Here is a 27,097-nt window from a genome sequence, read left to right on the forward strand (position 1 = left end):
TTTGTTTGATGGCGATTAGTCCGGCTATTAACTGTGAAGTCGTTTATGTTGGAAATCGATAGGTTTTTGAAAAAGTAACTTTTCAGCCGCGGTGCAAGCCGACATACATGTACCGCGCTCCTAATCAGTTTGTTTAATCACAGACGTTAGCGCCAGCTGGGAAACAGCTTAGATTGATTCTTAAATGGGGAAAAAACTGAGTAACAAACAAAGAAAAAATCATAACTATTAACTGAAATTGAGATCCCCGTCTTCTCTTGCAGTTTTACGGACAGAAATTCGCATCCTGGTGCTTAAACTGTCATTGGAAAGTTTTCCGACCTCCCCTCTACTCTTTACGGATTGTTTTAACAAAGCCCCAGTAGCATCATTGTGTTATGGGTGGGCAGGAGAGGGATATGACATGAATTATTGATCGAAGTGCCCCCCGGGACTTTGACGACTTATGTTGACGTGACGTCTAAAGAATATCATTCGAGGAAGCAAATGCAACTTGCGAGTTTTGGTGCTCTTTATGGTATTTTCCAAAGAACGGTGTGAGTTGTTCCGACTGATATTGTTAAGGCCCCGCTCATACTATGCCGGAGAAATTTTAAACCGCAGTTTTCTTTCTATCGTTGAACCTATCGTCTGCACTAATCCGTCACGAAAATGGAGCTTTTCGAAAACGCTCTTCAAACCGGAGGAATTTGAAATCCCGGCTTTTCGTTTTCGTGTGTCCGGAAAACGTTTTGAAAACGGAGCTTTTCAAAAACGATGACATCGCGAGAATCATGTGATTTTCCTGACCAAGTTTCCCTCAAACAAATCCAAAATGACCGGTGATTGTTGTGTTTTCAAATTTCTCCGCCGTAGTGTGGACAGACAAAATTTGTTGCGTTTTCGAATTTCTCCGGCGTAGTAGGGGCGGAAAACATTTGATGCGTTTTCAAATTTCTCCGAAGGGGCCTAAGAAGTTCCCTTTCACGAGGTTAACTGAGTCACAACATGTTCGATAGTTCTTGGTATATTTTAATTTGTTTTCCACAATAATAATGAACATCGCGTTTCCCTAATCCAATGGCGGTATGTACATAGCAGAGAGGTAAAAACATGCTCAATATTTATTTCATTTCAAAAGTCCTTAAAATGCACTTTACCTTGTTCTCGTTTGGAAAATTCTAACCTCAAATATATTTACATGACAAATGGACGTTCTTTATATGAATTATATTAGTTCTATGTTCTGTTATCTCTGTAATCTCTTTTTAAATTTATTTTTAATTTATTTGACACATATTATTTCTTTTAAGTTTATTTCTGCCCCTTGATTTCAGATGTTTAAATTCTCTCTTGACATACCGCATCTTGTAAAATAATAAATTATTAAGGACAAAAAAGGAACCGACGATCAAAATTTATAATATTTCTGTAGTCCTGCTTTATCATGAATAGTCAAACTTAATTTATTACAATCGTTTAAATGCATTTTTTAACTCGTCGAATTTTAACTTACTTTTGTTTTGTTTTTGTAACAAGAGCATGCATCAAGGACATAATTATAAATATATTAATTTTTCATTATTTTCTGTGCGTTGTCACAAACTAAACTGAACTAGCGGTCAAGAGCTTCAAGCTTTTTAAGCAAAGACATTTTTTATTTATTTCTATGAAATGTTTCACTGCGCGAAAAACTGCAAATCGTCTCTATTTTGGATGTTAAAATTGGAACTTCCAGCTCGTGAGCTCCACTATTGATATAAATTTGACGCTAATGGCATATTTACTGTTAACCATTTATTTCTTTGTCAAACTATCGAACCACTAGGCTTCGATGTGACAGGGACCACGCCTCGATCTCCCCCGCGCCGGCGTGGGTCGAGAACGTAAATGTAGTTCTCATTCCCCCTTGATCTTGACCTCGGGTTAAATGGTGGAGCATGGACTGGTGTGGGCGCAAAACAACCGTCCCCTAAAGGCCTGGGACTGGCCGAAAACTTGCATATTCCGTCTTGATCGCTACTGTTCGTTGTGTTGGACGAAACTGACGTAGTTTCCAGTGTTGGTATCCCATAATATTTATCAAGATTATGACGTTTTCCGAACTCAAGCGCTGATATGAGTTCGTCACGTGACGAGCTGTACTCTGACGATGCCGAGTCGTACGCACGTGGATCACGTGATGCTCGGGTCCTGCCATAGCCTGTGTGATAAGGGCTGCATTCTTTTGAAGACTCAGACTCTCTGCGCTGTGGGGTTTGCACTGCTCTTATCACAGGCGTCACTTGGCTGGAACTTCGCTTGGAATTGAGGCTTGTTCGACGAAGATCATTCCGTGAAGGTCCCAGGCCCGAGTCACGTGCCCTTGATATCCCGGACGCTGGACTTTGGGAATACACCGAATGAACAAGTTCCTGGCTCTGGCCGCGACTTTTGCTGGTGCGGCTCAACCTACTGGCAGCGGCCGAGTGACGCAAGTCAATGTTAGATTCCATTGCACGTGATATACTAGCTGTATCAAGCTCAGAGCCGCCGTCAGCATGCCCGCGGAATCCCAAAATCCCGATACCCGGAGTGCCGTTCAGTGATCTCTGCGCGGCGTACGAACTGGGGTAAGTACCATGATCGTCTCCTTCCATGAAACGCCGCGCACGCGCTGCTGAATCAGTATCGTGAAGAGTGGGCCGGTGGTAGACAGGCTGAACAAAGTTTCCTTCTGAAGAGGTGTCACTGAAGCTTCCCTCGTGAGGCGGGGGCTGGCCGGGGGCCCCTGAGTGGTACGGAGGGGGTGGAGGTGGGTATTCCTCTTCCATTATCGTCTCCTGCGCGAAATGATTGCGCAGCATACTTCTGGGCAGGCTGATTTCAGAACCGTGTGTCGAGCGGATTGGTTCAAGGGACGACGATGAATCAGCGAGATTACCATTGGTTGAGGGGCTGCCCTCCGATTGGTCAGGATTGCTTCGCCTGGAAAATAATTACATAGTTGTCACAGCTGTGCATCATAGAGTAAACACCCATCTATAAGAACAAGTAATTAAGGACATTAGGCTGGAAGTTGGCCAATAAAGCACCGTACATACAAGAACCAATTCAGCAAGAATAAGAAAGCACTCATATTGAAGTACTATGGTGTACTAGGTAAGGTAAAGTCTGCGAACGAGCCAAGTGCCCCATAAGGCTGGAGCTTATCCCGGTTTCTGTAGCATGAAGCGACTAGGAGTATTTCTACTCCCCCCTGGATGGGACGCTAGTCCATCGCTGGGTTACCCCCAGCATTAAATTCGCCGGTACCCATTTATACACCTGAGCGGAGAGAGGCACTGTGAGAGTAAAGTGTCTTGCCCAAGAACACAACACAATGTCCCCCGGCTGGAACCCGGACCGCTCGCTCCGGAGACGAGCGCACAAACCACGAGGCCACCGCTCCTCCCACACTATGGTGTACTGGACTATACAAACTCTAAGACCCATACAGTACCTGACAGGAAGGATGGGACTGTAGAACTATAGCTTAGAGTGAGTAATAAAGCATTGTATGTTAATGTATAATGTATAGTATTTCTGGAGCAAATTTTAAGAACATTTTGAACACATCTTTAGGCTGATTTCTCACTAAGCACCAGGTAATTAAGAACGTGATCAGCCTGAACCCCGACGGAAATCATTGGGTGTTGACTGTATGACATGAGCAGAAAAACAAAGATTTTTAATGGAAGACTAAAATATTTGGTGTGCCAATTGATGTTAGCCATAAGTTTTTAGAGATTGTACAATTTCCAAAATAGACTTTTACTAACAAGCATCTCAGACCACCGTGGATGTCTTGATATACTTCTAAATTCTCCATTGAAGCTAGCATTAAAACAAATGTATGGCCAACAATAACAGAATTTACCTCTGATCGTAATCTCCTTGTTGTATCTGTAGTTGCTCTCGGAACACCCTCCCCTTCCAGTATTTCCTCCAGTCTGAGCAAAACAATACAAAGGAAAACGCAAAATGTTAAATAATTTTATCAAAACAGTTCTGTATGAAGTCAATGACATTCCACTCCCGTATTGCAAGAACAATTCATGCATTTCTGTCAATATTTTATTGTACGGCTTGTGTTTGTAGCCAATATAAGCCTCTCTTATTGGCTAATTCTAGGACGTTATTCTCCCGTAATGCCCATGGGCCGATTACGACCCTATAAAAGCAAAGCAAAAAGCCATATAATAAACGACTTATTAACCTCGAACGTTCGGTTTATACGGGAAAATCTCAAACCTCGGTCTTAGTTGCTGTATTGATTTCGCTATCGCTCGGTCAATACGGCAAGGTCTAGGTCTGAGATTTTCCCGTAAAGACTTTACTCTCGGTTAATAAGTATTTAATGTGCGACTAAGGATACCTCTGACTTGTAACAAAAGTTTACAAAAGAAAGCTTCATGTCAAAAACCTAAGATAAACCTTTCGTGCTTGGTCTACGAACTCGCTTTGAAAGAAATAATCAAAGACTGAAAGACATTCTTACCTCGTGCCGTAGCTAATGCTTGACAATCAGTCAAGAGAAATTGAATGTTGATCAACAACACTTACCGTGAAGTTTGTCGAGGCTTATGTGTCCTCCTCTGAAGGCCACCAGCAATAAACACACGATAACAACAACAATCAACGCACCAACACCGATTAACACGCCGAGGAAGGTAGGATTGCGATAAAATTGCCCCCTCCTGCCTGCTGTTGGATCAATCTCTACCACTTCCTCCTCTGTGACAATGGGATTCCCATCTGATAGAAAATCAACAAACAATTAGGACTTGATTTAAAGAGAAAAAGAACTGAAATCTTTGCATTCTTTTATTTCACATCCCTGGACAGTCCGTTAATTGAGTTTTCTAGAGCCTTGTGGCCTATGGTTGCCTGACAATGGTATCTGTGACGTGAAACGACAAGGGGGGAAGAAAAGGAGGAGAAAAAACAAAGGTTCTGAATTTCCCACTTCCCAGAATATTTAATCACGGTTTCTGCGCCTGTGTTAATGGTTCCCCAATCTCTCTCTCTCTCTCTCTCTCTCTTTTTTTTTTGCTTTTTTTCCGGCTTAACATATTGGGATACCTCGCAATTTTTCTGCAATTTCTTTAGAACGGAAGAACCATTTTCGCAGTGCCAGGAACCTCTTACTTCTTTTCTTGCTTCCGCATACTTCTTACCCACTGTCACGGTCCCTCCCCTCCCCTCCATGACCGTATTGTTACTCCCCTTGAATGGGCTCCAATCAATCAATCAATCAATCAATCAATCCATCCATCAATCATTTTTTATTTCTTAATTTACACTTTAGAGCTGTCTTGGACTGGCCCGCGAATAGCTAGTGCTAGTCTAGGCGGGCCAAACCATAACAGCCCACTACCAGACCCCTCGCGAGACTTAACCTATCACCTCACAGGCCCGATCAAACACTGCAAATTACTCACAAATTACTACAGCGCTACAGTCTTTACCTACCTTTAAATGTAACCTTGAGAACTTTACTGGGCTTTCCCTTCCCGACGGCATTCAGTGCGGAGATTCTGAAGTAGTACACTTTGTTGAAGTCAATTTCGTGTAACACGTAATAGTTGATGTTACTGATGTACTGAACTTTCCAGTCCCTGTCATTGACTTTGTACTCAAGAATGAACATGGTGACGGGACTATTCCCGTCATCCCACGCGCGCCAGGTGATATTGAGAGCGGGAGGGTCAGTGAGGACGTCGAATTTGATTACTGTCGGGGGTAATGGCGGGGCTGGATGAGGAACAAACAGAAAAACACGTTTAAAGCTCTGTTTTTGGTAATTCATACACAGGTAAACTTTGTAAGCTCGAGAAGGACTTGAGATATAGGGCTACATCATGTGACTTGGTCATGACATTATGATATATAATGAGGCCCCATTTGCCGCTTGTTAATTGCTAAATTACTCACTTCTTATTTGAAGCTTCCTTTTCACGGTTTTTCTTCCTAGCTCATTACTTGCCGTACACTCGTATTCCCCAGCGTCCTCCTCTCGGACGTCCATGATCTCCAGGGAACCGTTAGTGAGCTGTAGGTACTTCGTGCGGTCGCTCAGCTCACGACCACTGCTGTACCACATGACTGAGGGCTTAGGGTAACCATAGGCTTCACAGTCCAAAATGGCGGATGTTGAGCGTGTAGCTAAGGTGACCGGCAAAATGTCGTGAAAGATGTTTGCTGGGACTGAAAACAGAACGATTTTATTTTAGGATAAGAATATCGGAGAGAAGGATGTTTTCTTATCATATTGGAGTCTAAAGGCCCTTACGTATGTTACTTCTTCAAAGCTAAAAAGCAAAGGCTTTTCTGAACACGGAGGGGAACCTAAATGTTAAAGGGGTGGGGAGGATCGTCGAAAATTTTGGAAAACTGGAGCGACAATGTCCCCCATTCTGGAAATTCCGGAAAACGTTTACGTTGTTCCATTCGCCACTGGAAGTTTGCAGAATTTCACTCCGTATTTTAGGTCTAATAGGAGGCACCCATCGTTGGTGTATGCTGAAAATTGTAACTGATTTTTTGAATGACGCGAGCAGTGCGAGGTGCATGAGACTAATCGGCCTACCTTATCACCTCTCAAGCGCATAAAACTAGTGATCGTAAGTATTTCCAAGGTTGCTAATTAGTAATGAAATGATTCTTGACGTTAAAAGAGCAAAGGGACACAGCCGAAAGGTTACGTACAGACTTCTAACGGACGCGAAAATGAAAATCTTTAAACTTAAAGAACTACCTGTACTCCCCAAAGGCTTACACACTTATGCACTTACTTTTATCTTTTGTCGTTTGTCTTACAACAGTTGACGCGTTTCCGACTCCAACCGAGGTACTTGCTTTAACCCAAAAGAAATACTCCGTATCAGACTCCAGCCAGGGTAGATATTTTGATGTGATATTTCCGCTTATTTTAAGCTCTGTAACTTTGTTGGAGTTTGTAAGAAGCGGGTCGTTGACCGTCTTACTGTAGTAGAGTAGATATGTTCTTATGATGCCATTGGGTTCTATGGGGGGATCCCAGAGCGCACGAATTGTTTGTTTGGAGACCGGGATGGCCTGGACTCTACTAGGTGGTCCGGGAACTGAAACAGAAAAAATGTCAATGACGTAATGTTCTAAAAAAAAAATAAAAAACCTCGATTTAATCGAAAAATATTTATAGAGAATGTACATTGTGTAGACGCATAATGTCTTTCCTATAGGGTATTCATGCTGACGTCATTGTTTACAATTTTGCTCATTTGCATACGGCTTTGCGTACAGAAGGAAACATGTTAGATATGAATTGACTTCAGGCAGCTAAAGGGCTGGTGAAACTTAGTACATGGTGAAATTTTTAGCTCTTTGGGTGTAATATTCAAGGAGATATTGTCTTTCAAAAACTGCAAAATTTCTGGGTGGCAAAAGCGCTAATGAGCTCGTACATTCTTTGTAAAATTTTGAGTTTTTAAATCCGCGTTGCACAAAAAGTATTCAATACATCAGGCTCATATTCATTGGCAGAGATAACCGTACTATGACCTTTCAATATTCAGAACTGTTTTATTTGTAGCTCCATCAGAAACTGAATTACTTATGCTAATGAGGCAAATATTGTAAACAAGAATTTCCCTATTACTTTCTGTCAACTGCTCTTTATCCAGTATTGTCAAACTTAGTAACGTAACATGTGTTGCTAGAACCAAAATGGGAAAAAACATAGAGCCGCAATGCGTACATATATCTGACTTATCACGCAAGTGTCGCCTTTGGGCGAGATGAAAGATAGGAACATTAAGTTTTGATGTTTTATCAGAAAACTAGAATGAGCAGAGATGAGCAAATACGCCTCAGGTTGGCTTTGAAGCCTTCGAGCTCTGATTGGTTTGGAAGGCCATTCATTTGAAAACCGCCTTACGTTGTCGCACGCGCGATGGTACGTCTAAAGAATCTTAGTGTAATGCTGTTCTGATGTGAAGTTTATATGAAATAATTCATATATGAACTGCAGTTGTAGATGAGAGTGAAGAATGATCATCGCAGTTAATTTTCCAATTTAAGCAATTGGAAAGAAGAAGCCTGAAAAAATCAGGGCTTCAACGGGATTCGAACCCGTGACCTCCGCGATACCGGTGCGATGCTCTACCAACTGAGCTATGAAGCCACACATTGGGAGCGAGGTCAATTAATTGAGTTCATATCTTCCCGTGAGGAGTGAAATGATGTGAAGTTTATATGAAATAATTCATATATGAACTGCGGTTGTAGATGAGAGTGAAGAATGATCATCGCAGTTAATTTTCCAATTTAAGCAATTGGAAAGAAGAATGAACTCAATTAATTGATATGAACTCAATTAATTGACCTCGCTCCCAATGTGTGGCTTCATAGCTCAGTTGGTAGAGCATCGCATCGGTATCGCGGAGGTCACGGGTTCGAATCCCGTTGAAGCCCTGATTTTTTCAGGCTTCTTCTTTCCAATTGCTTAAATTGGAAAATTAACTGCGATGATCATTCTTCACTCTTAATGCTGTTCTCTTATTATCTATGCTACTCACTATCTATTGTACTTTAGTATAAATCTACTAGCGTTCTATCACGAATGCCGTTCTCTGATTGGCTACACTACTCACTATCTATTCTGTGACAGATAGTGAGTAGCGTAGCAGCGTGTGCTTGTTAGAAAAATGACGGCCGATTCTTGGCGTTTTCGATGTGGCTGTGAAGAGGATTTAGATAAAGTTTTGAACGATTAGTAGATTTATACTAAAACAATTAGATTATTTGCTCTGAATTTCTACGCGTGATAGAAATCTCGACCTCATAATCTAATTGCTAAGTAGATAGTGAGTAGCGTAGCAGCGCCCGGTTGTTAACAAAGGGGGGGCGGAGCTTCCTAGCTTTTACCGAAGTGTCTGTGAAGAGGATTTCGATAACGTTTGATTGACCGTGAGTAGTTTTAAACTAAACCAATTAGATCATTCGCTCCCGATTTCAATGCGTGATCGGTTGACTCAGGTTACACCTTCATCAACTATCACACGATAGAAATCTCGTGCTTATAATCTAATTGTTAAATAGAACCTGTTAATTAAAAGCCCACAATACATTCACACTTACTGTCTTCGAGCGTTGTTCCTCCTATTGGAAAACTCGCAACTCCTTCTCCTACACGAGTAAACGCTACGACTCTGACTCTGTATGATGTAAACTTACGAAGCCCTGTCAGAGTTACATTCCTCTCATCCGGTTTCGTGACAGTCCGATTGAAGACTTGATCCGGGTTCTTTGTGCTGAAGTAATACACTCTATAGCCCAGAAGTTTACCGTTGATTGCGTTCGACGGCGGCTTACTCCACGTAACCTCCATGCTTTGCGAGCTAAGCACTGTTATTTTGACCGAGTGGGGAGGCTGACTGGGAACTAGGGATAGAAAAAAAAAGTCAAAAATGTTGAATGAAAGATTTCCTCGCGTTACTTAGTGCATACAGTACTCGAATCAAGCCGGTTTCTGTAGCATGAGAAGCTAATTCCCTCAAGATCTCAATTGGCTTTGATTGATACGATCATTATCAAGATTAAACAACTAATCTGTTAATGCATCACAGTGTGAATGATTTCCTAAAACAGTGAACCTACCGTCTTCATGTGTGACCACTTCCTCTTGTGCCTTTCCTTTTGGGCTTACCCCAGCCCGTGTAAACGCCTGAATTTCTATGGTGTATGCTTTGTAAGGATCAAGGTTACCGATGACATAACTCCTTTTATCGCCTCCTCTCACTGTTAAGTTTTTTCCTCTGTAGATCTTGTTCCTTTGTTCGTAAAGCACAAAGTATCCTCGAATCACGCCATTTCTGCTTGATACGGGAGGAGGCTATACAAAATAAATGAGAGATTTAATTATAACCGTATTGAACTTTTAGAAAGGCATAAGAACAGGTATCCTTTTCCATTGATCAGAGGCTGCTCTAAGATTGTTCGTGTCCGCGGAAAAAGTTGAATAGAAACTACAGACATGTCAAAACCTTGAAACCTAAACGAACATTTGTTCATCTTATTAACAGAAATGGTGCTTCTATCCCCAAACAATCACACACACACACACACACACACACACACACACACACACACACAAATAACATTATCCTGGCGCCGTTGTTGGCGCGAGGTTTGAAGTCACTAAAACTTGTAACCCGCAACCGAACTTTTCATGAGAGCGATGAAAAACTCGGATAATTTTTAACGTTTCTTTTTCCAAGCACAAATGTTTGCATGGCGTTTGATTTTCGCAAAATCTCCAGCGATACGCGTAATTAACAAACTTGAAGCCCTCGAGATTAAAATGGCGTTAATAAATTCTGGTCAACCGTAGCTTTCAGTTTTGATAAAGATGTTTACCATTTTCTCCTCCCCTCTTCCTTTTTCTGCTCTCTTCCTTTTTAAGCGTCCGATATATACCAAGATATTCTAGAATTTATACTGCTAGCTAGACTCTTTGGGCACAAATGAATTCGGGGCTGAAAAAGAAATGCCACTGATTTCTTGAATCTAGCACTGCAAATTTCATGCGGGTGAAAATCTCGAATAAAAGACTTCTTACCTTCCATTGCACGTAAATCTTCTTGGACGAGATTGCAGTGACGTTCACCAGTTCAGGTGACTGTGATGGTGCTGTAAATATGTTTTCTTGTTAATGTTACAAGTAAAATCCCGTAACAGAACAAAACGCATGTCATTTTTAAACTCGGCATATGGTAATAGGAACAGTGGAAAAAAGTCTTTCCAAATATACCGTTATTCAAGATTTAGTCAACAGGTCATTTTACAGTGATCTTCTTAATGACCTCGCCTTTGAATGGCAGCAAGGCTGGAAGTGACCTTGTTTTACGATACAGTGTTCTAATGCTAACTAGTTTGCATCAAAGCTGCTCACCTCCAGCTTCGCTTACATTCAAAGGCCAAGTAACTGAGCACACAAATGTAAAGTGACCTGTTAAATAACTATTATTTTGGTTCATCAAGCATGGAAAAAGAGGACGAATTGTTGCTATGCAACTCAGGTTTATCACTGCCCCAATGTTGGTTAACAATAGATCTAAGCTGAAGGGACTGAAGTGATTTCAAATAGTCTTGTTCGCTCCAAAAACAATTGCATATATCTACTTCTACATGGCAAAGGTTGCCCATCCCGCCACGGAGTGCTGGTGCTTTGACATTGGCTGTAAGCCAGAATCGGGAAGCTAAGATAAGTACAAAAATCAGATCAAGAACAACAATTTCAGAATGCCGCTTACCAGCCTCCAAGGTCACATGTGATGTCGAACGACTGGCCTCGCTTTTGCCTCGCCTGTTTTCCGCGTAAACGCGCAAGTCATAGTTAGACGCTGGTCTGAGCCCGTCAACAAGCAGACCAGTGGATAGTTTGACTACTCTTTTCTCACTCTCTTGCCAGCTGCTCGTACTTGGTTTGAACTCTACAATGTATTCAGTGATTGCCGCGTTACCGTCGAATCCTGGTGCCCAGGTAAGATAAATAGACCGCGCGGTCACTTCCTTCACATCCGGTTTCGAAGGAGGGGATGGCTTTTCTGTGGTAGTTGATAAAATATTAAATAAATCGGCAAATTAAACAACAAACTTAAATATTATGAAATTATTCTAAGGTGGAGATACTGAGCAAGGTCCTAATCAGTTAGTGGTAGAGCTTATCAACTGTCATTTTATTCTAATGATCCAACAGCTTTCTAAGGAAAAAAAATCCAGTAAAAACCCATAATATGGTCTAATATGAGCAACATCAGTTTTCTAGCAATTTGTCCCCAGTCGGAAGGAAGCTGAATTGCAAGTTAAGGACGTTATTGCGCGTATTACTGATCGTGTTAAAGTGTGCAGCAACCTGACCCACGAAGTAGATGGACATGGTTTCAACTTCGTACAACATGCATTCTGCCGCAACTTGAGGTAGCCGCCAGCGCAGACGTATTATATTTCCGGTTGTCACTTCTCTCCGGAATTACGCCGGCGTTCGAAAGCTATTAAAACTTGCATGAGCATAATAAATGTAATGTACGGTCAGTTTACAGTACAACACTGTTGCGCGACCAGTTGCAAAGAAAATGTTGTCCTCGCCTCACTAGCGGCGTTTTGGTATTTGGGAGTGCCGTTCAACTTATTGTCGGTAATTTCTAATCCAGTTGTCGACATGAAGTAAAATGAGAAGTGGCAAAGTCAGCAAAACTGGAAAATCATCGGCATTGATCTATTTTACCCAACATAGACTTGTGCCGTGTATGAAATTATCCCTTCTGGCTAAGTTCAACTCAGAAGATAACTATTTAGTGGGTGAAAGTAACAAAAAGATATCAGGTAATTTCTTACGTTGAGCTATGATTTGAAATGTCTTTGTGTCACTTCCAAACCGGTTTGTGACCCTGCATGAGTACTGTCTGGTGTCCTGTAGAACCAGGGTTTTGACAACCAGTGTACTGTTAACCCTGAAATGTTTAGTCTCTATATTATCTGTTATGCTGATTCGAGAGCTGTCTGACATTTGTCTGCTTCCATTAAACCAAGTTACGTCGATTGGCAAATTTCCCACGGCCATGCACGTGATCGTGACGTCATCGGATACCCTGGCCGGTGTGTTTGCAGGCGCAGTCACGATGTTGGCTGGCACTGCTGGACAAGATAAACACAACAAATTAAAAAAGGTGCGCAATGCTTCGAAATAAAACTAATAATTTCCTGTAGTGATCTGTATCTTGCGTTTACATGTCTTAGAGGTAAAATGAGCTCCTGATTAAACGCCGGCTCTTCAACATGAGTTGTAAATAGTCCCGTCAAGATCCGAGGTTAAATGACAGCAAGATAAATGGTTGTCGAAAATAACGAATAGAAACCTTTGCTTAATAAGCACTTGCCTCCGATAAACTGTAGAACTGTCAAAAACAAAAACCACACTGGGGTGTTTAATCGGTATTAGAGGAAATTACAAGTTTATTTATAATTGTACATACACCTAGCTATGGAAAGGTCGCCTCCAGCAAACATGTTTGCAAAACCTAAAAGACACACGCCCGAGTTTTATAACTGGCTCTGTTTGAGGCCACAAATTTTACTCTTTTATAGATCAGAGATTTTGAGGAACGAATAAGATATTCGTGTGATCGAAAAGAGAAAGAAGACACTAAAAGACCTTTATTGCCTTCGTTTTGTTTGGATGTGTATGACTATTTCGCATTTTTTCCACTATCCAGTATGGACCTGGTACAGTCAGTTACCATGAATAAAAATAGATGTGGGGAAATATTTTACGTTTATCTTTCTTCAATTACAGATGTCCATAAAAAAAAAGTGTAACAGCAAAAATAAACTTGGTAAGCGGATAACTTGAACAATTATTTCCCGCTTCATATGACAGCTTAGCTTTTAATCTTGAGATGAGGGGCTTGGTAAGTGAATAGGAAGCATTAATTCAAGGATGAGAGTTTATCAAATAATTGAAGTTGTAGGAGGGTGAATATTATTAAAGAATGGCGGGGGTCTTGAAAGACAGGGGAGGGAAGTTTTAACAGAGCTGTTACCATTCTAAGCGTTTCATACCGTGAACTATAAGTCGCACTCGACGATTGATCTCATTGTCACTGACTGCATTAGAAGCTCTACACAAATACTCTCCAGCATCATCTTCACTCACGTTACTTATCACCAAGGTCCCATTCAGCGTTTTCTGAAAGCGAGGCTTGTCCATCAACACTGGATCAAATTTCCCGCCAATTGACTTGAACCAGTCGATACGTGGAGGTGGTGTCCCGGATGTCAGGCATGTCAAGTAGGTTGTAAAGGTTTTAAGAACCGGTTGAGTGCTAGGTTGTTGTTGATCGCCAGAGTCAGAGATGAATTTTGGAGGCACTAATGGCAAGCAAAGACAAATATTTTCATGACGTTAACTACCTCATAAAAAAAAAGAAGGTTCTTGAATGTTTTTTCTTTACCAGTAACGTGTGAAAGATTGTAACTGTCACGAAGTAAATAGACTTAAAAGAATGTAGTAAAGGAACCATTTGAGGAGATAAATGTTCTTAAAGTAAAAACCAAATTTTTCGTTATTCAATATGTTCATTTGGTACCTCGATACAATCGCTTTTTGCCTTGGAGATAATGCTGAAAATGTCAAAACATCCAAACACTATAATGTTTACATTTTTTAATGCAGTGTTTTGGCAAGTCTTCAGTCCAGATTTGTTCAAAAACAAAAAGAAAATTGTAACCCCGCTAAGGAAACTTAAAATCCCATGAAAAAATATTCGACAGGAGCTGTTCTAACCAGAAGCCAGAGGAGGATTTACATTCTATGATAAATTTTCTTATTAAGTTCTTAACTGGACACAAACCATAAACAACTATGTCTGCGGACACACTCGTCTTTCCAGCTCTGTTGCTCGCAATGCATGTATACTCGCCCGAGTCCCCCGCAGACAGCCGCTTAAGTTCAAGAATGCTCATTTTAGCTGTTGGATTATGGATAACAATTACGCCTGGGATAGAGAAAATATCACGTCCGTCCTTCTGCCATCTGAACATCAGTGAACCAGCCCACAAGTCACCAGTGAAGGAAGAGCAAATGAAAGAGCCACCATCCCCTTCGTGCCACACTTGTGGATGGGATAATGTTGGACTGGGAAGTTCTGAGAAACAACAAAAGAAATGTTTATTGAGCTCAGTATGCAGCTTTAAGAGGGGTGTAAACCTAATATAATAGAACTGAGAATTAGGTATGCTAGTGTCCCATGTGGAAATTTGGAGTAACGCTATTCGACCTATTCGTTTCATGTAACATAGAACGAAGCAATTCTAGTCAGGAACCCAGATCTGTCAGGGCCAAGCGAAAGAGAGAATCATAAAGGACCATAAAGGCCATGAACACATCTTTAAGGAAAAACTCTGACGTCCATTCGAGAAGTACTAGAAATTGTAATTTAAATTTATTATGCCCCTCTCACAGAAACGCCTCTGAGGGAGGACGCACTTTCGCCGTCAGAACTATTAAAGATTGGAACAGTTTACCCCGGTCTTTAAAAACAGAGAAGTCCGTTAAATCGTTTAAGGCTAAATTATGTAATACTATTCTTAACTCTCAGAAAATTAATGGAATTTTTTAACTCTTATTATTCGTAGTATGTTTGAAATTGTAAGTCCAGTTTATTATTTGTAACCATTTTTAATAGTAACTTAATTAAGTATTTTATTGTAAATAATATCGTATTTTAGCATTTTATTGTAAATAATATATTTTTAGCATTCTAATTATTTTAAGCTGAGGGCCCCAAGTTTATCAGTAACTTAAGTTACTGTCACGGGTCACCCTCATTAAATAAAGTCTTTCACTTCACTTCACTTCAAGGCCACTTGAATCGTAAAGACCTTTCTTCTTGTTAGATGGAGCGACTATTTTCAGAAAGAAGCACGAAAGAATATTGTCCTGCTATAAACAGTTTACAAGTCAGTAACCTTTCAGACTTCCATCTGCTACAAAAGAGAAATTTTTTATGGCTTTTTTCCTCATTAGAGGAGGCAGTTCTTTTAAAGTAGTGAAATTAAGCAACCACTTTTGAGGTAATAATTGTTTATCACCATTAGAAATTAGAAATGACTAGTGTGTATGTTTTCTGATCTATTTTGGGCATGTTTTAATGATCAGAACAATGGCTGTGCACGTGCGTTACAATTCTTGGTAAATTTCTTTGCCGTTCTCTGCAAAACAGTAACGTGAACTGACCAGATTCTGCGTTGTCTGGAGAACGTGAACCACGGCGGCTAATGTTTCGCCCTGTCCCAGATTCAGTTTCGTGATAATTTTGACACTGAGAGACAAACGAAAATGACTTAAGTGTATCGCGAGATTGGTAGCTAAACTATAAAATCATTTTTTAATCGACGTTGTCCTCGGTGTCGCGTCCTGGATTCTTAAACTTCCTATATAAATGGCGGAACATAACCCTACATGCAGCTGAAACATCTTCCTAGTCACCTACCGAAAACTGAAACAACCACGTATCCTTCATCTCTCTTGTTATCACTGTTCACCGCTGTACACTTGTACCGGCCAGCGTCTCCTTTTTGTACCTTGGAGATATGAAGCGTGTTGTCACTTGACACTGACTGACGCTGGTTAAAAGGGATGCTGGCTCCATCTTTAGACCACGTGACGGTTGGAACTGGATAACCTTTTGCTACACAAGGCAGCTGAACGGATTGGCCTCGAGTCGCATTAAAGTCACGTGGTATTGATGTTATATTCGTCGTACCTGAGTGATTGAAACAGAATTGTGTCACTGGAAAAAGGCAGCCTTAGCTACAACATTCAATCAAACTGTAATTTATATTCAAACGTTTTTTTTTTTCACCTTTTATTTGAGTTATCAGAAGATTTAATCATTCTCAAAACGTTAGTACTAAGAACTTTCATAAAAAAGGAAAAAGTTGACAAATTTATAGAAATGCTAAGCTTTCTTAGAACCTGGTATTTTTGACATGTCACATGTCTAGTTTCAATTGAAAAGACAAAGTAACAGCTACCCGTTGAACTCTATTAAGACCGTGCGTGGTAGGGTGGTGGAGCTCTTGAGGCCCTAGGCAACTTTGAACGCTTGTAACTTCTAATTCGCTCCAAATTTGGTGACTTTTCCTTAAGGCTACCTGGTGATAATTTGGTATGATATGACTTTGACTTCGTCCGTTTTTACATTTCTGGAAGTAACTTTAACTTTTGAAGAAGCCATCTACTAAGGTCACTTATTATATCTCTCAGTTAGTACGCGCGCTGTGATTGGTCAATTTAGCGGGTCGTATTCTACTGTACGGCCCGCTAAAACTTAAAGCTGTTTTTGTTGCCAAAATGTTTCGCGATTTATCGCCAAGTGTTCTTAACTTTTATAGCAAGTAAAAGTTTAAAACTTTCTTTTACTTCTAAAATTGTGCATTGAAACCTGCTAACGACTTAAGGGTCATTTAACAACGATTTCAAATTGACTCGTTTTGCTTTCGACATGCGTCAGAAATTTGAAGCCGTTCCGTGTGAATAGAAATCGTTCCTGAACTTGGCGGACACACAGTAGAGAGGGCTGTACTGTAAGTTACGGATCCTCATTTTTCCCTTCGATTTGTGGCGATGGGGAAAAAACTCGGTCCGTAACTTTCTGTCCGTAACTTACAGTACAGCCCTCGAACTCGGTTAGTAAGAGGTATGTAAACGACTACGTAACGTGAAATGCAAGAGACTGACTCCTCCCTGCCAAGATCCTTCCCCCGCCCCCAATCATATCACTTTGTAGACAGGCGAGTAGCAAGACAGGAGTAGAGTTAGTTCCCAGTACTGACCTTCAATGTAGACATGAATCACTTCTGAAGTGCAATTTCCAATATTGCAGGCCACGCACTTGTACTGCCCGCTTTTCCTCACATCCATGCTATCCGCTTTCAGAGTACTTTGCTTGGCCTCGCTCAGCCGAGATGACGTAATACTGTATCCATACCCATCATGCACTTGCTGATCATCTAAGTACCACGTGATCTCTGGTTCTGCATGACTGTATGCTCTGCACCATTCATTCAGGCCTTGGCCGGGTTTCAGAACAACGTTTTGGGCACTGGAGGTAATTGAGGGATTGCGCTCTGATAAAAGAGAAGGTCGAGTAAAGATATTGTTTCCCGACTCTGTAGTAGACATAATAAGAAACAAGATATTGAAGCAGAGTCAATGTTTTAGCGATCGCAAGCTTTCGACGCTGTGACAGCCTTGAAAGGTTGCGATCACTAAAGCATTGACTCTGCTTCGACGCCTTGTTGCTTCTTATGCCTCCATGTTGTCAAGCAGCCGTAATTGACAGTTAAGCTTCAAATAACGTTTGTACAGCATCGGCTGCGACCCAGCCTTCCCCCCCCCCCCCCCCCCTTCCCCCAATTCACTTTTTAAAACATTTCTCGCAAATACAGGATAACAATGAAAACATTTCTAACATTATTCGAAACAGAAAATTAAGAGTAAGCCTTCTAAAAAAACGTCTTTAGCTAGTCGATTTTGAAAAATAGATAATAAATGTTTCTGATGATTTACTGATTTTTTAGGGATTTGGGCGAAAGTGCATCCTTCCATTTGCACATTCAACTGTTTGTTCGTGTTTATCTTCTCCCTCCCGTTTATTGTTCTGTTCATGGCATACAACAACCCCTCCTTTCTGATTTTTACCTTAGTGCGCTTAGAGACTTTCTTAGTTTTCATGACGAATTACTACTGGAACGTTAGTTGACTGATACTGATGGCGTCACTGCATCAATAGAGCGGATTACAGCACGTCCCACAATCCCAAGGGATCTCAATGAAGATGACGTTATGCGCGCGCACATACCTGCTGTAATGAGAACGGCGCTACTCTGCACCACTTCCCGGCCGTTGTCGGCGACGCACTGGTACACACCAATATCGCCGCCGAAGATTACAGAAAACACGAGTCTGTTGGGTTTGATGCTGATCCGAGACGTACCAGTGAATTGTTTACCGTTCAGAAGCCACGTGATGTTGGGTTTAGGCTGACCGGTTACGTCACACTCCATGATATATCCTGAAGACACAGAGGCGACTTTCCTCCGAGGTCGAGCGACAAATTTCAGTGGAACTTAAACAAAGAAACAGAGAACACTTCAGTGAATCATTCTTCTATAATGTCCCTTCAAAAAACCTAGAGTATGGGGAGAAACTTTGCACTAAGTTAACCCTTAAGTCTTAACCCTTCATTACCTCTTTTGCAGGGACTATATGTTCTAGGGGAAACGTTGCTACCTCAGGATGACTATAGTGCAATATGTGGGTCAAAGGGAAAGGTAAAGTTTGCATACAAGCCAAGTGGGCAATCAGGCTGGCGATTTCCTGTTTTCTACTCTCCCCTGGATGGGATGCTAGTCCATCGCAGGATTACTTCCACCATTAAATTTGCCGGTACTCACTGATACAGAGAGGCACTGCAAGAATAAAGTAAATTGCTCAAGAACACAACATAATGTCCCCGGCCAGGACTCGAACCCAGACTGCTTGATCCAGAGACGAGCGCGCTAACCGTGAGGCCACCGTGCTTCCGGAATCAGGCCCAAACATAGTCAATAAAAAATGGTTAGTCTCTGGTTCATGGAGAGACAAGTGAAAAGGTCAAAAAGACAAAAGCATTTTTCACACTAACCCAATACAGTCAGGTACATATGAAGGGTTGCGGAGCCCCTCGAATTTTTCACCGTACACTCGTACAAGCCCTGGTCTTCAAACTGTGTCTTGTCAATGCGTAGACTGCCACCCGCAAACCTTGAAAAACGTTCCCCCATCTGTCTTGGGACTCCATCCTTCTTCCACGTGTACTCTTCCATCGTGGGTACAGGGTAACCCTCCGCCATACACTGAAGCTTGCTGGTGTCTCCTTCCGTTACTGTGATGTTGAATGCTTTATTCAGGATCCTGGGAGGGGAAGGTTGTTGCTCTGGAAAGGAAGACAACGAAGTTGAATGCTACTTTGCTGCTTACTCGAAAATTTGGGGAGTAATTTTTTTTCACCTAACCTGCAGCGTAGCAAGCGTTTACGTGGAGTTCATGATCAGGAGCAAAGAATTACCGCGCGAAATGACTCTCGCCCCATTTTTTGCGCGGGCACAACACCGAAAATCCCGTTCCTCGGGCTTTCTTTGCTCCCCAACCACACGGAAACACTTGCTACGCGGGATATCGTCACACTTTTTCCTGCTTATACAGCCACAAAGAGAAAAATGCTTTTAAAAGAATGATAGCAAATAAGTATCTAATACTTAATGACTGGTCAAGAGGAGAATAGTGAATGTTACATCCCGAGAATCTCATGTAATTACATTACTTTCCCTTAAAGGTCACAAATCATCAGTAATATTATAGTTATAGTCAAAACAGTTTGACCTGCTTTCAGCATGTGTCATGCATGTTTCAGTTCAATATGAGATTGCCTGGTCATATATTTAAGTATATCATTGCATTTTTGGGTGTTTTGAGTTAGTGGAGACCTTTTTGCGATCCTAGCTTATCCTTGTAATTAAAGTAAATTACCAACCAACAACTCGACGAAATTCATTTAGACGCGAGGTCTAAATAAATATTGTAAGTATCAGAACGTACTTATCCAGGGTGGCAATACTACGATTAGGGCTAGCCTATGTACATTACAATTTCAACAACGAGCTGGACGTTTCTCTCAGCTTGTAGCTTACGAGGGGCGAAGTTCCTGAACCAACTTCCAAAATTGATGAAACTGAGAGTAAGCAGTGTAATTATCTTAGCTTAAATGTATTTGACACGGAACAACAGTAAAACTGATTTGTTGACGTTTCTGTTTTATGTTTTTCGTCCATAACGAGCAAAGCAAAGCGGGCGCCATCCGAAAAGACTTCTATCGATCAATATTGGGTGGCTATATCAAAGTGCGAGTTTGCCAACAATCAGGGGACTGGGTTATGCTGATAACAACTGAAATTCCGCGCCTCAACTCCAGGCACTATTTAAGGAGAGAGTAGCGATACGATTAATCGCTTCATGCCGGGTAAAACCTGCAATTCACTGTTTGCATTATGTGCCACCTCTAGTTCAACTAGTACATCCTTACCTTTCAAAAATAACTTGGCTGGATTGCTAAAATGCTTCTCTCCTGTCAGAATATTGACCGCTGTACAGTAGTACGTGGCTTTTGCCGCATCATCGTTCACGTTTGTAATGACCAAATCCCCGGATGGCATAAGAGTATATTTACCACCTAACGTGATCACATTGAGTCCGTTATGCCACGATACGACACGCACGTAGTCTCGCACATGCTCCGGGATCACGATTTTAATAACGGCCGTGTTTCCACGAATTACGTAACTGTCTTGTGCGTAAATCTTGTATGGTTGAATGATAACTACCAGAGAAAATGTAAGATACAAATTAGTAAGCCAAAACTAGTTAGTGTAACAAATACGAATTGTCACAGGTTTAGTATCAAAATTGTCTCAAAAACAAATTTCAACCACTCAAAGGTCGCGTCGAACCTTTCTGAGTCTGTAAAGGAGCACGATTTCTCTCGGGGCGGTTGATTAAGATCTTGTGATCATCATTAGTTGGTGGGCCAAAAGGATAGCGGGCAGTTGATTAAATGACATTTACCAAATAAATAAACTTTTGACAAAGTTTGAGTTCTAATAATTAAGAAACGACTTCTTTGCATTTCCATTCACGAAATGATCGTGATTGACTTTGATTGATGGTGATTTGATTTCTGGCCTGCGTCGTACACGTACCAGCGAAAAATGGTGCACTTCATAGACAAGCAATGTAGTTTTTCTTGGTTAGAGTGAAGTCGATAAACATTTTCGTAATGAGTTTGCGGTTTCCTGCAAAACAACTTAAACAAAGACATGTTTGCTGCACACCCCACCCCCTCCAGTTTACCTGCACGTAACTTGGCTACCTTGCTGATGATTTCAAAGATTCCAAATTTGTTATTTGGTGTCTTTGCAACGCACTGATAATCCGCTCTATGCACAGAAAAATTAAACCTGTCCTCGGTGAAGGCTGGGAAGTATAAGGAACCATTGGGAAAGATGTAGCGTAAGCCGGTGATGTTGCTGCTTATCACGTGATCAGAGCGTGCGATTTTCCAAGTGATATTAGCTCTCGGTCTGTCTTCCACTCTACAATTCAATATTGCTGACCGATTATGCGCAAACTGGGTATCCGCTGGCTCTTCTATGAAACGCAGATCCAAAGGAATCTCAGCTGGAAATTGAGGACAAAAACATTATCTTAATTTTTGAACGAGTACGCTGTTAAAATTAAAAGTTGCTTCATATTATATCGAAGTCTGATGATCTTTTGCCTCTCATAACCAACAAATGTGTATTCTAGGCACTTTCCTTTCAACCAAAACAAAACTTTGACTTGTAACTTTAAAAGGTGATTCGGACGCTCGCATTCAGAGTTCGTGAGAAATTCTGCAACTCATTTTATTTATTTCAAAACTGTTGGTATAGTTTGATAGCCAGCTCCATAAGCTATAATTTGCTGTGGGGTTTATTTATCTACACTTCAAACTGGACGCGCTACATCGCCTGGACGCGAGGCACCTTTGAAGGTATACGGTAACCGTCATTAAGAACACTAATCGGTTCAGTACTGAGCTACAACAGGAAAACGAACGAGTAGAAGACATGAAAATACTCTTCTATATTCGTTGTATTTACATCGCAGCGATTAGTGGTTTTATGTCGGAAATTAAATTAGTTTTCTCTTAGTGAGCCCAACTACAAGTTATACCTCCCATAAAGGACTACCCTCTGATAAGCGACTACCACCCTCTGATAGGCGACTACCACCCTCTGATACGCAACTACGGGCGGCACACGAAGTTTTGTCTCCCATATGGGACCACCCTTTGATTAGCAGCTGCTGGCCTCTCGCATTGGTTCGCCTCCCACCAGGTACCACTTTCTTTAGTTAACTACTGGCCTACCACAAAGTTCTGCCTTCCACTAGGGACCACTCTGTTTAGGCAACTACTGACCTCCAACAAAGGCGAACCTCTGATTAGAGACCACCCTTTGATAGACGACTCGACCAGACTTCCAACAACCTCGATCCCGTAAGCCAGCTTTCTCCGATAAGAAAATGTCTCCCACAAAGACCTAGACCACCTTCCGACAAGCGACTACCTCCAACGAGCGAGTATCTTCTAGAGAGACTACTTCCTGTTCTAGACCACCCCCTGATTGGCAGCCAGCGGGGTGATGGCTTATTATTAAAGAGCTTGACTTTGTCAGTAGCTATAATGTAACTATGTTACTCATTTATAGTGAATTTTTAACGCGAAATGCGTCTTTGCGCTGAGGTTCCTAGCTCGTAATTTTCTGTTCAACGCAGTGATAAGAACACTTTCTGTGTACCCACGTTGTCAGTACAGATCGGGTTTTGACTGTATGCATTGTAATCCTGCCTACTGGCCTGGCCTGAGCGTTCATTTTCTCGATGATTTAAAAAATGTTCTGATCATTCGGAGCGAAATGCGCTTATTTCTTAGCAAATCAGGTACAAACCCGAATACAACTCAGTCTCGCTAAGAAGCGTTTTCCTTCACTTTCACCTGTCAAATGTCTAATTTGTCTCGAGTACTGATTGTTTTGTTATTTATGGACTTAACGAGCAGTCTCCAGCCCCTACTATCGAACAAGGTGCCCGGCCTATTTCTTCGCGAACGCTTTTCGAAACGCTAGCTCAGTACAAATCGACCTTCACGTCTAGAATTTTAAACATTCAATACAGCAAAAAAAAAAAAAAAAAAAAATCGAATAAAGAAGATTTATTTATTCTTGGCGTCTAAAGTGCATTCCTAATGAAACTGCGTGTCTTGAAAACTACCACGAGAAGCGGAAGATTAACCGAATATGGCCAGTGTAATTTGGGGTTATAGCAAATATATTTATGCTACATAAATCCCCATAAAATTAAGAAGTGCTCACAGCAGTGTTGTCTTCACAGATATATTTGCTAGATATGAGAAAAGAAGAGGCATAGTTTTGAAAATAATTTTTATCTCTGCCATTATGTAAAGCGTACGTGCGTAGGTTTTTTAATGAGTTTTTACGGAAGCACGAGGTCTTAAGTTGTTTGCGGCAAAATTTATACCGCGAACAAAAAAACATGATGGCGAATACTCAACAAAAAAGAAGAAATTTTTACCACATGCATGACTGGAAATTTGACCATATAAGGGAGCAATAACCCGAAAAAAGAAACCTTAACTATTAAATGTTTTAATCGCCGCGCTTGCTTGCTGCACACACTCACAAATTGCTCTTTAGAATTCCAGTGTTTACTTGCTGACGACTGGTCACGTAGTAAGTAAAATCAGGTCCTTGAACCTTACTCACCGACACTTTACAACTAAAAGTTGTTCCTCTTGTGTAAAATATTGTAAAAATTTACTACTGACGATTTCAAGCTTTAGAATCATCGAGCAAATTCAATTCCCAAGGCCATCGGACCACTGCTTAGGTTTGCACACTTAAGGTGATTTAATATCTTTGCTTGTGGGTACGTGCAAGCTGATGAAATTCTGGTCACGATTTCAAACGGACTCAGTCGATGGAATTAATATATCTACAAACGTACGTGCAATTCTCACATTAAATCGTCTCTGACTGATGATACTTCTTTCGGTGAAAATTCGGGAGAGGTGATAAAGCAAGCAGCTGTGCTCAAAGTTAGCCACCGTGTTGTTTAGGGATTTAGAAAGGAAGCAAGAATCAAGATTAGCACTCCATTGGTTTTCTAAATAGCATGGAATGCAAGAAGACGGATGAACCCAGACTTGGGTGTTTTTTATTAAGAAGGATTGAGGAAACCAGGGAAAGAAACCACTGAGATCCCTCGCCATGGTACACTGCTTACCTGATCGGATTTTCAGAGCTGAATTTATGAATTTTCAAAAAAATCGTGGACTCATTATATGGAATGTTTAACCCTTGAAACGCGCACAGAGAGAGAAACGAAGACTGATCGAAGACTGTGTGTTTTTATCAGTCTGTGTTCTTCAGTCTGGATTGTTTATTCCGTAAAATGTATTTCCCGCCATCCTCACGTCGTTGCGGAATTGCCAAACTGAGTACTGCTCGACTACATCTTAAAAATTTAAGTCGTAACAATACTTTGGTCCTGATATCTTATAAGGCAACCGACACTGAAATGTCTTCCTCGACTCGCATGATCACTGATTTTTCACGCGACGAGCGTCGTTTCTATCATTCGTTCGTAGCTGAAAGGATGTTCCAGCGCCGATTGAGGAAAAAAAAACACCTCTATTGAAACTTTATGCCTGCTTCATTTTTGTTTCCAACATTTTTAGTCGACAGTGAACTGAGCGTCTCGCCCGATTGAAGGAAAGTTTCTTTTATTACAGACTGAAAACAAATCGACGTTTAAACCGAGTCAGCAAAGAGTAATATTGGACTTCAATAAAAACTTATCTCATGCTGCGGCTTCATGATGATGCAATAACAGGTATGAATTACTACAACCAGGACTTTCGATTTAGTTATTTATTTTAGCCGTTTATTTGTTATTCTACAGCTACGTTCTGCTCAGTTAACTGAGATTTCGATTATTCACAAGGAAGATTTAACAGACGATTTTTCCTGATATGGCAATTTTCCACAAAAACTGTAGAACCCATATCGAACACTCGTATTAACCCCGAAGTTACATACATGTAGCTTATATATACTGTGAACTGCATGACGGTCTATTCAAACTGAAAACAGGTTCTTTCTTGTTTAAAGCTCGCATTTGTAAATCGCTTCAGGATTTTTCACTTTGACCTAGAGTACTGGTTCAGGGTTTAAACTTTGAAGTTCGCTGCAAGATGGGACAGAATCCTAATAAATATATTCATCTCGTCCAGATGTCACTTCAGCTCTATTTCTAATTCACTGTTATATTACAAGTTGTCGAATCTACGAATGGCAAAACATGTAGTTTTTGCTAAGTCATCTATGTGCAGAAAATATTTAATCAGGCTACAACGCGGCCATAGCTGCAATCTTTGTACAGCTTGAAATTAGCTTCGCAGGTTGAGAATCTGCTGTCCACTGTTTAGCATCAGTTACCGAACGCCTCGGAGGGTTCGAAAGCCCGTGGGCTGATGTGTTGCAGTACAATTTCTGTATCGAAACTTCCTAAAACGAGCTCTTTTGCAAATAATAAATTTTTATTTATTGAGATAGGTTAGCTTATTTCCTTGATTGTCCTAAATTTATCGTAATGTGCTGAATACCCAGTACAGCAAATTAAATCAAATTTACCATATCTGTAATAGTTGATTCTCTACGTTTTAGATTTCATTTCTACAAGCACCAGTTTTAATCAGCGCCCTTTTCATCTGCCTCCTTTTTTCATCTTTATTTTTTTATTATTATTTTATTTTAGTACAGTGTAGCTTCTTTTGGCCCGGTTGTGCTTGATGTAGGAATGGTGTGTTTGTAATGCCTGCGTTGTTTTCATTTGGGATAACAGCATTGAAAGTAGTAACACAGTGGAGTGATGCTCTTTAAACCAATATTCTGGATTTAGTTTTTCATAATGTCTGATTTAATTCCACCAAAAGAAAAAATAGTAAACACAGTTGAGATCGCCATGTTTTGTGGCTTCTCAGGGGTGATTTTAAACTTAACTTTGACACTTAGGAACTGAAATTCTATATTCCAACTGAGTTTTGATTTGACTATTGTGTATTTAAAGAAAGTAAAAGAGATCTGTGTGCTGAACAGTGGCGCTGAGTTAATTTGTTACAAGGGTTACTGGGCCGTACTCGCTCTGAGTAACACCTAAACCTAGGCACTTTTATTGCTTACAGTCATCATAAACACCCTATAAAATACCCAGGAAGAGAATTTAACCACGGAAATGCCCTGGGTTGGCTTGCAATATGCTGTACAGAACATATATGGATCGCAACCCCAAACGACATTGCATGATCGTGTGCTGTTGAGTGCAGAGCGACGCACCCCGTTGGCTCAACTTATTTTAAGCAAACGAACTCAACACGGATATCTGTCTCGATTTGCGCCTCTTGCAACAATTACAAAACGTCTTATACATGTAAGTGACGTAAGGGTGAAAAACAACTTTTATGAATAAAAAATTAAAAGCTACTCTACGTTGAACGCATACGTCTGAAATCACAACCGAGCCATATTGCCACACAACATGCTATCGTAACACAACAGGTTTGTGCCACAGAAAAAGTGAATTTATAGTTTATAACCCAGCGGTAAACTTCGTGCTTTTTCACTCTTAAATGATATGTTTTAATGTTATACATAAGTTTTTCAGTAATGGTCAGCTTTCGTGACTTTCCCGTAAACATTTCGCTAATTTGTCCCCACACCTGGGTGAATTGGTTTTCTACGACTGCCTTGTAGCACGCAAGGCGAAATTGAAGGTAACCAACTTAAATGTGTGTCGAGTCTTAGAACATTAACTCAGAGACCAAATTGAGTAGAA

The 27,097-nt window shown here is 40.9% G+C and overlaps 1 protein-coding gene across 2 annotated transcripts in view; it reads right to left on the minus strand.

Moving 5' to 3' along the window:
• Positions 1 to 990: 990 nt before the first annotated feature.
• LOC110042303 (cell adhesion molecule DSCAML1-like) overlaps positions 991 to 27,097 on the minus strand; it is a 31,129-nt gene continuing 5,022 nt past the window's right edge. Inside the window, exons 2-20 of one of the 2 annotated variants that reach the window (XM_020747667.2) lie at positions 21,494 to 21,820; positions 20,670 to 20,963; positions 19,233 to 19,523; positions 18,408 to 18,674; positions 17,380 to 17,673; positions 16,035 to 16,307; positions 14,394 to 14,687; positions 13,603 to 13,911; positions 12,379 to 12,678; positions 11,295 to 11,588; positions 10,601 to 10,671; positions 9,640 to 9,874; positions 9,121 to 9,423; positions 6,795 to 7,103; positions 5,935 to 6,207; positions 5,473 to 5,754; positions 4,564 to 4,755; positions 3,878 to 3,950; positions 991 to 2,946 (exon numbers count right to left, since the gene is read on the minus strand). In XM_020747667.2, the coding sequence (XP_020603326.2) occupies positions 1,788 to 2,946; positions 3,878 to 3,950; positions 4,564 to 4,755; positions 5,473 to 5,754; positions 5,935 to 6,207; positions 6,795 to 7,103; positions 9,121 to 9,423; positions 9,640 to 9,874; positions 10,601 to 10,671; positions 11,295 to 11,588; positions 12,379 to 12,678; positions 13,603 to 13,911; positions 14,394 to 14,687; positions 16,035 to 16,307; positions 17,380 to 17,673; positions 18,408 to 18,674; positions 19,233 to 19,523; positions 20,670 to 20,963; positions 21,494 to 21,820 (5,840 nt within the window). In that variant the 3' untranslated portion in view covers positions 991 to 1,787. The remainder of the gene's footprint in view (positions 2,947 to 3,877; positions 3,951 to 4,563; positions 4,756 to 5,472; positions 5,755 to 5,934; positions 6,208 to 6,794; positions 7,104 to 9,120; positions 9,424 to 9,639; positions 9,875 to 10,600; positions 10,672 to 11,294; positions 11,589 to 12,378; positions 12,679 to 13,602; positions 13,912 to 14,393; positions 14,688 to 16,034; positions 16,308 to 17,379; positions 17,674 to 18,407; positions 18,675 to 19,232; positions 19,524 to 20,669; positions 20,964 to 21,493; positions 21,821 to 27,097) is intronic. The other variant, XM_020747668.2, reaches the window with a different exon arrangement.

This window comes from Orbicella faveolata, unplaced genomic scaffold (assembly GCF_042242905.1).
Source record: "Orbicella faveolata isolate gen_17 unplaced genomic scaffold, um_ofav_v1 contig_25, whole genome shotgun sequence".
NCBI classification, from domain to species: Eukaryota; Metazoa; Cnidaria; class Anthozoa; order Scleractinia; family Merulinidae; genus Orbicella; species Orbicella faveolata.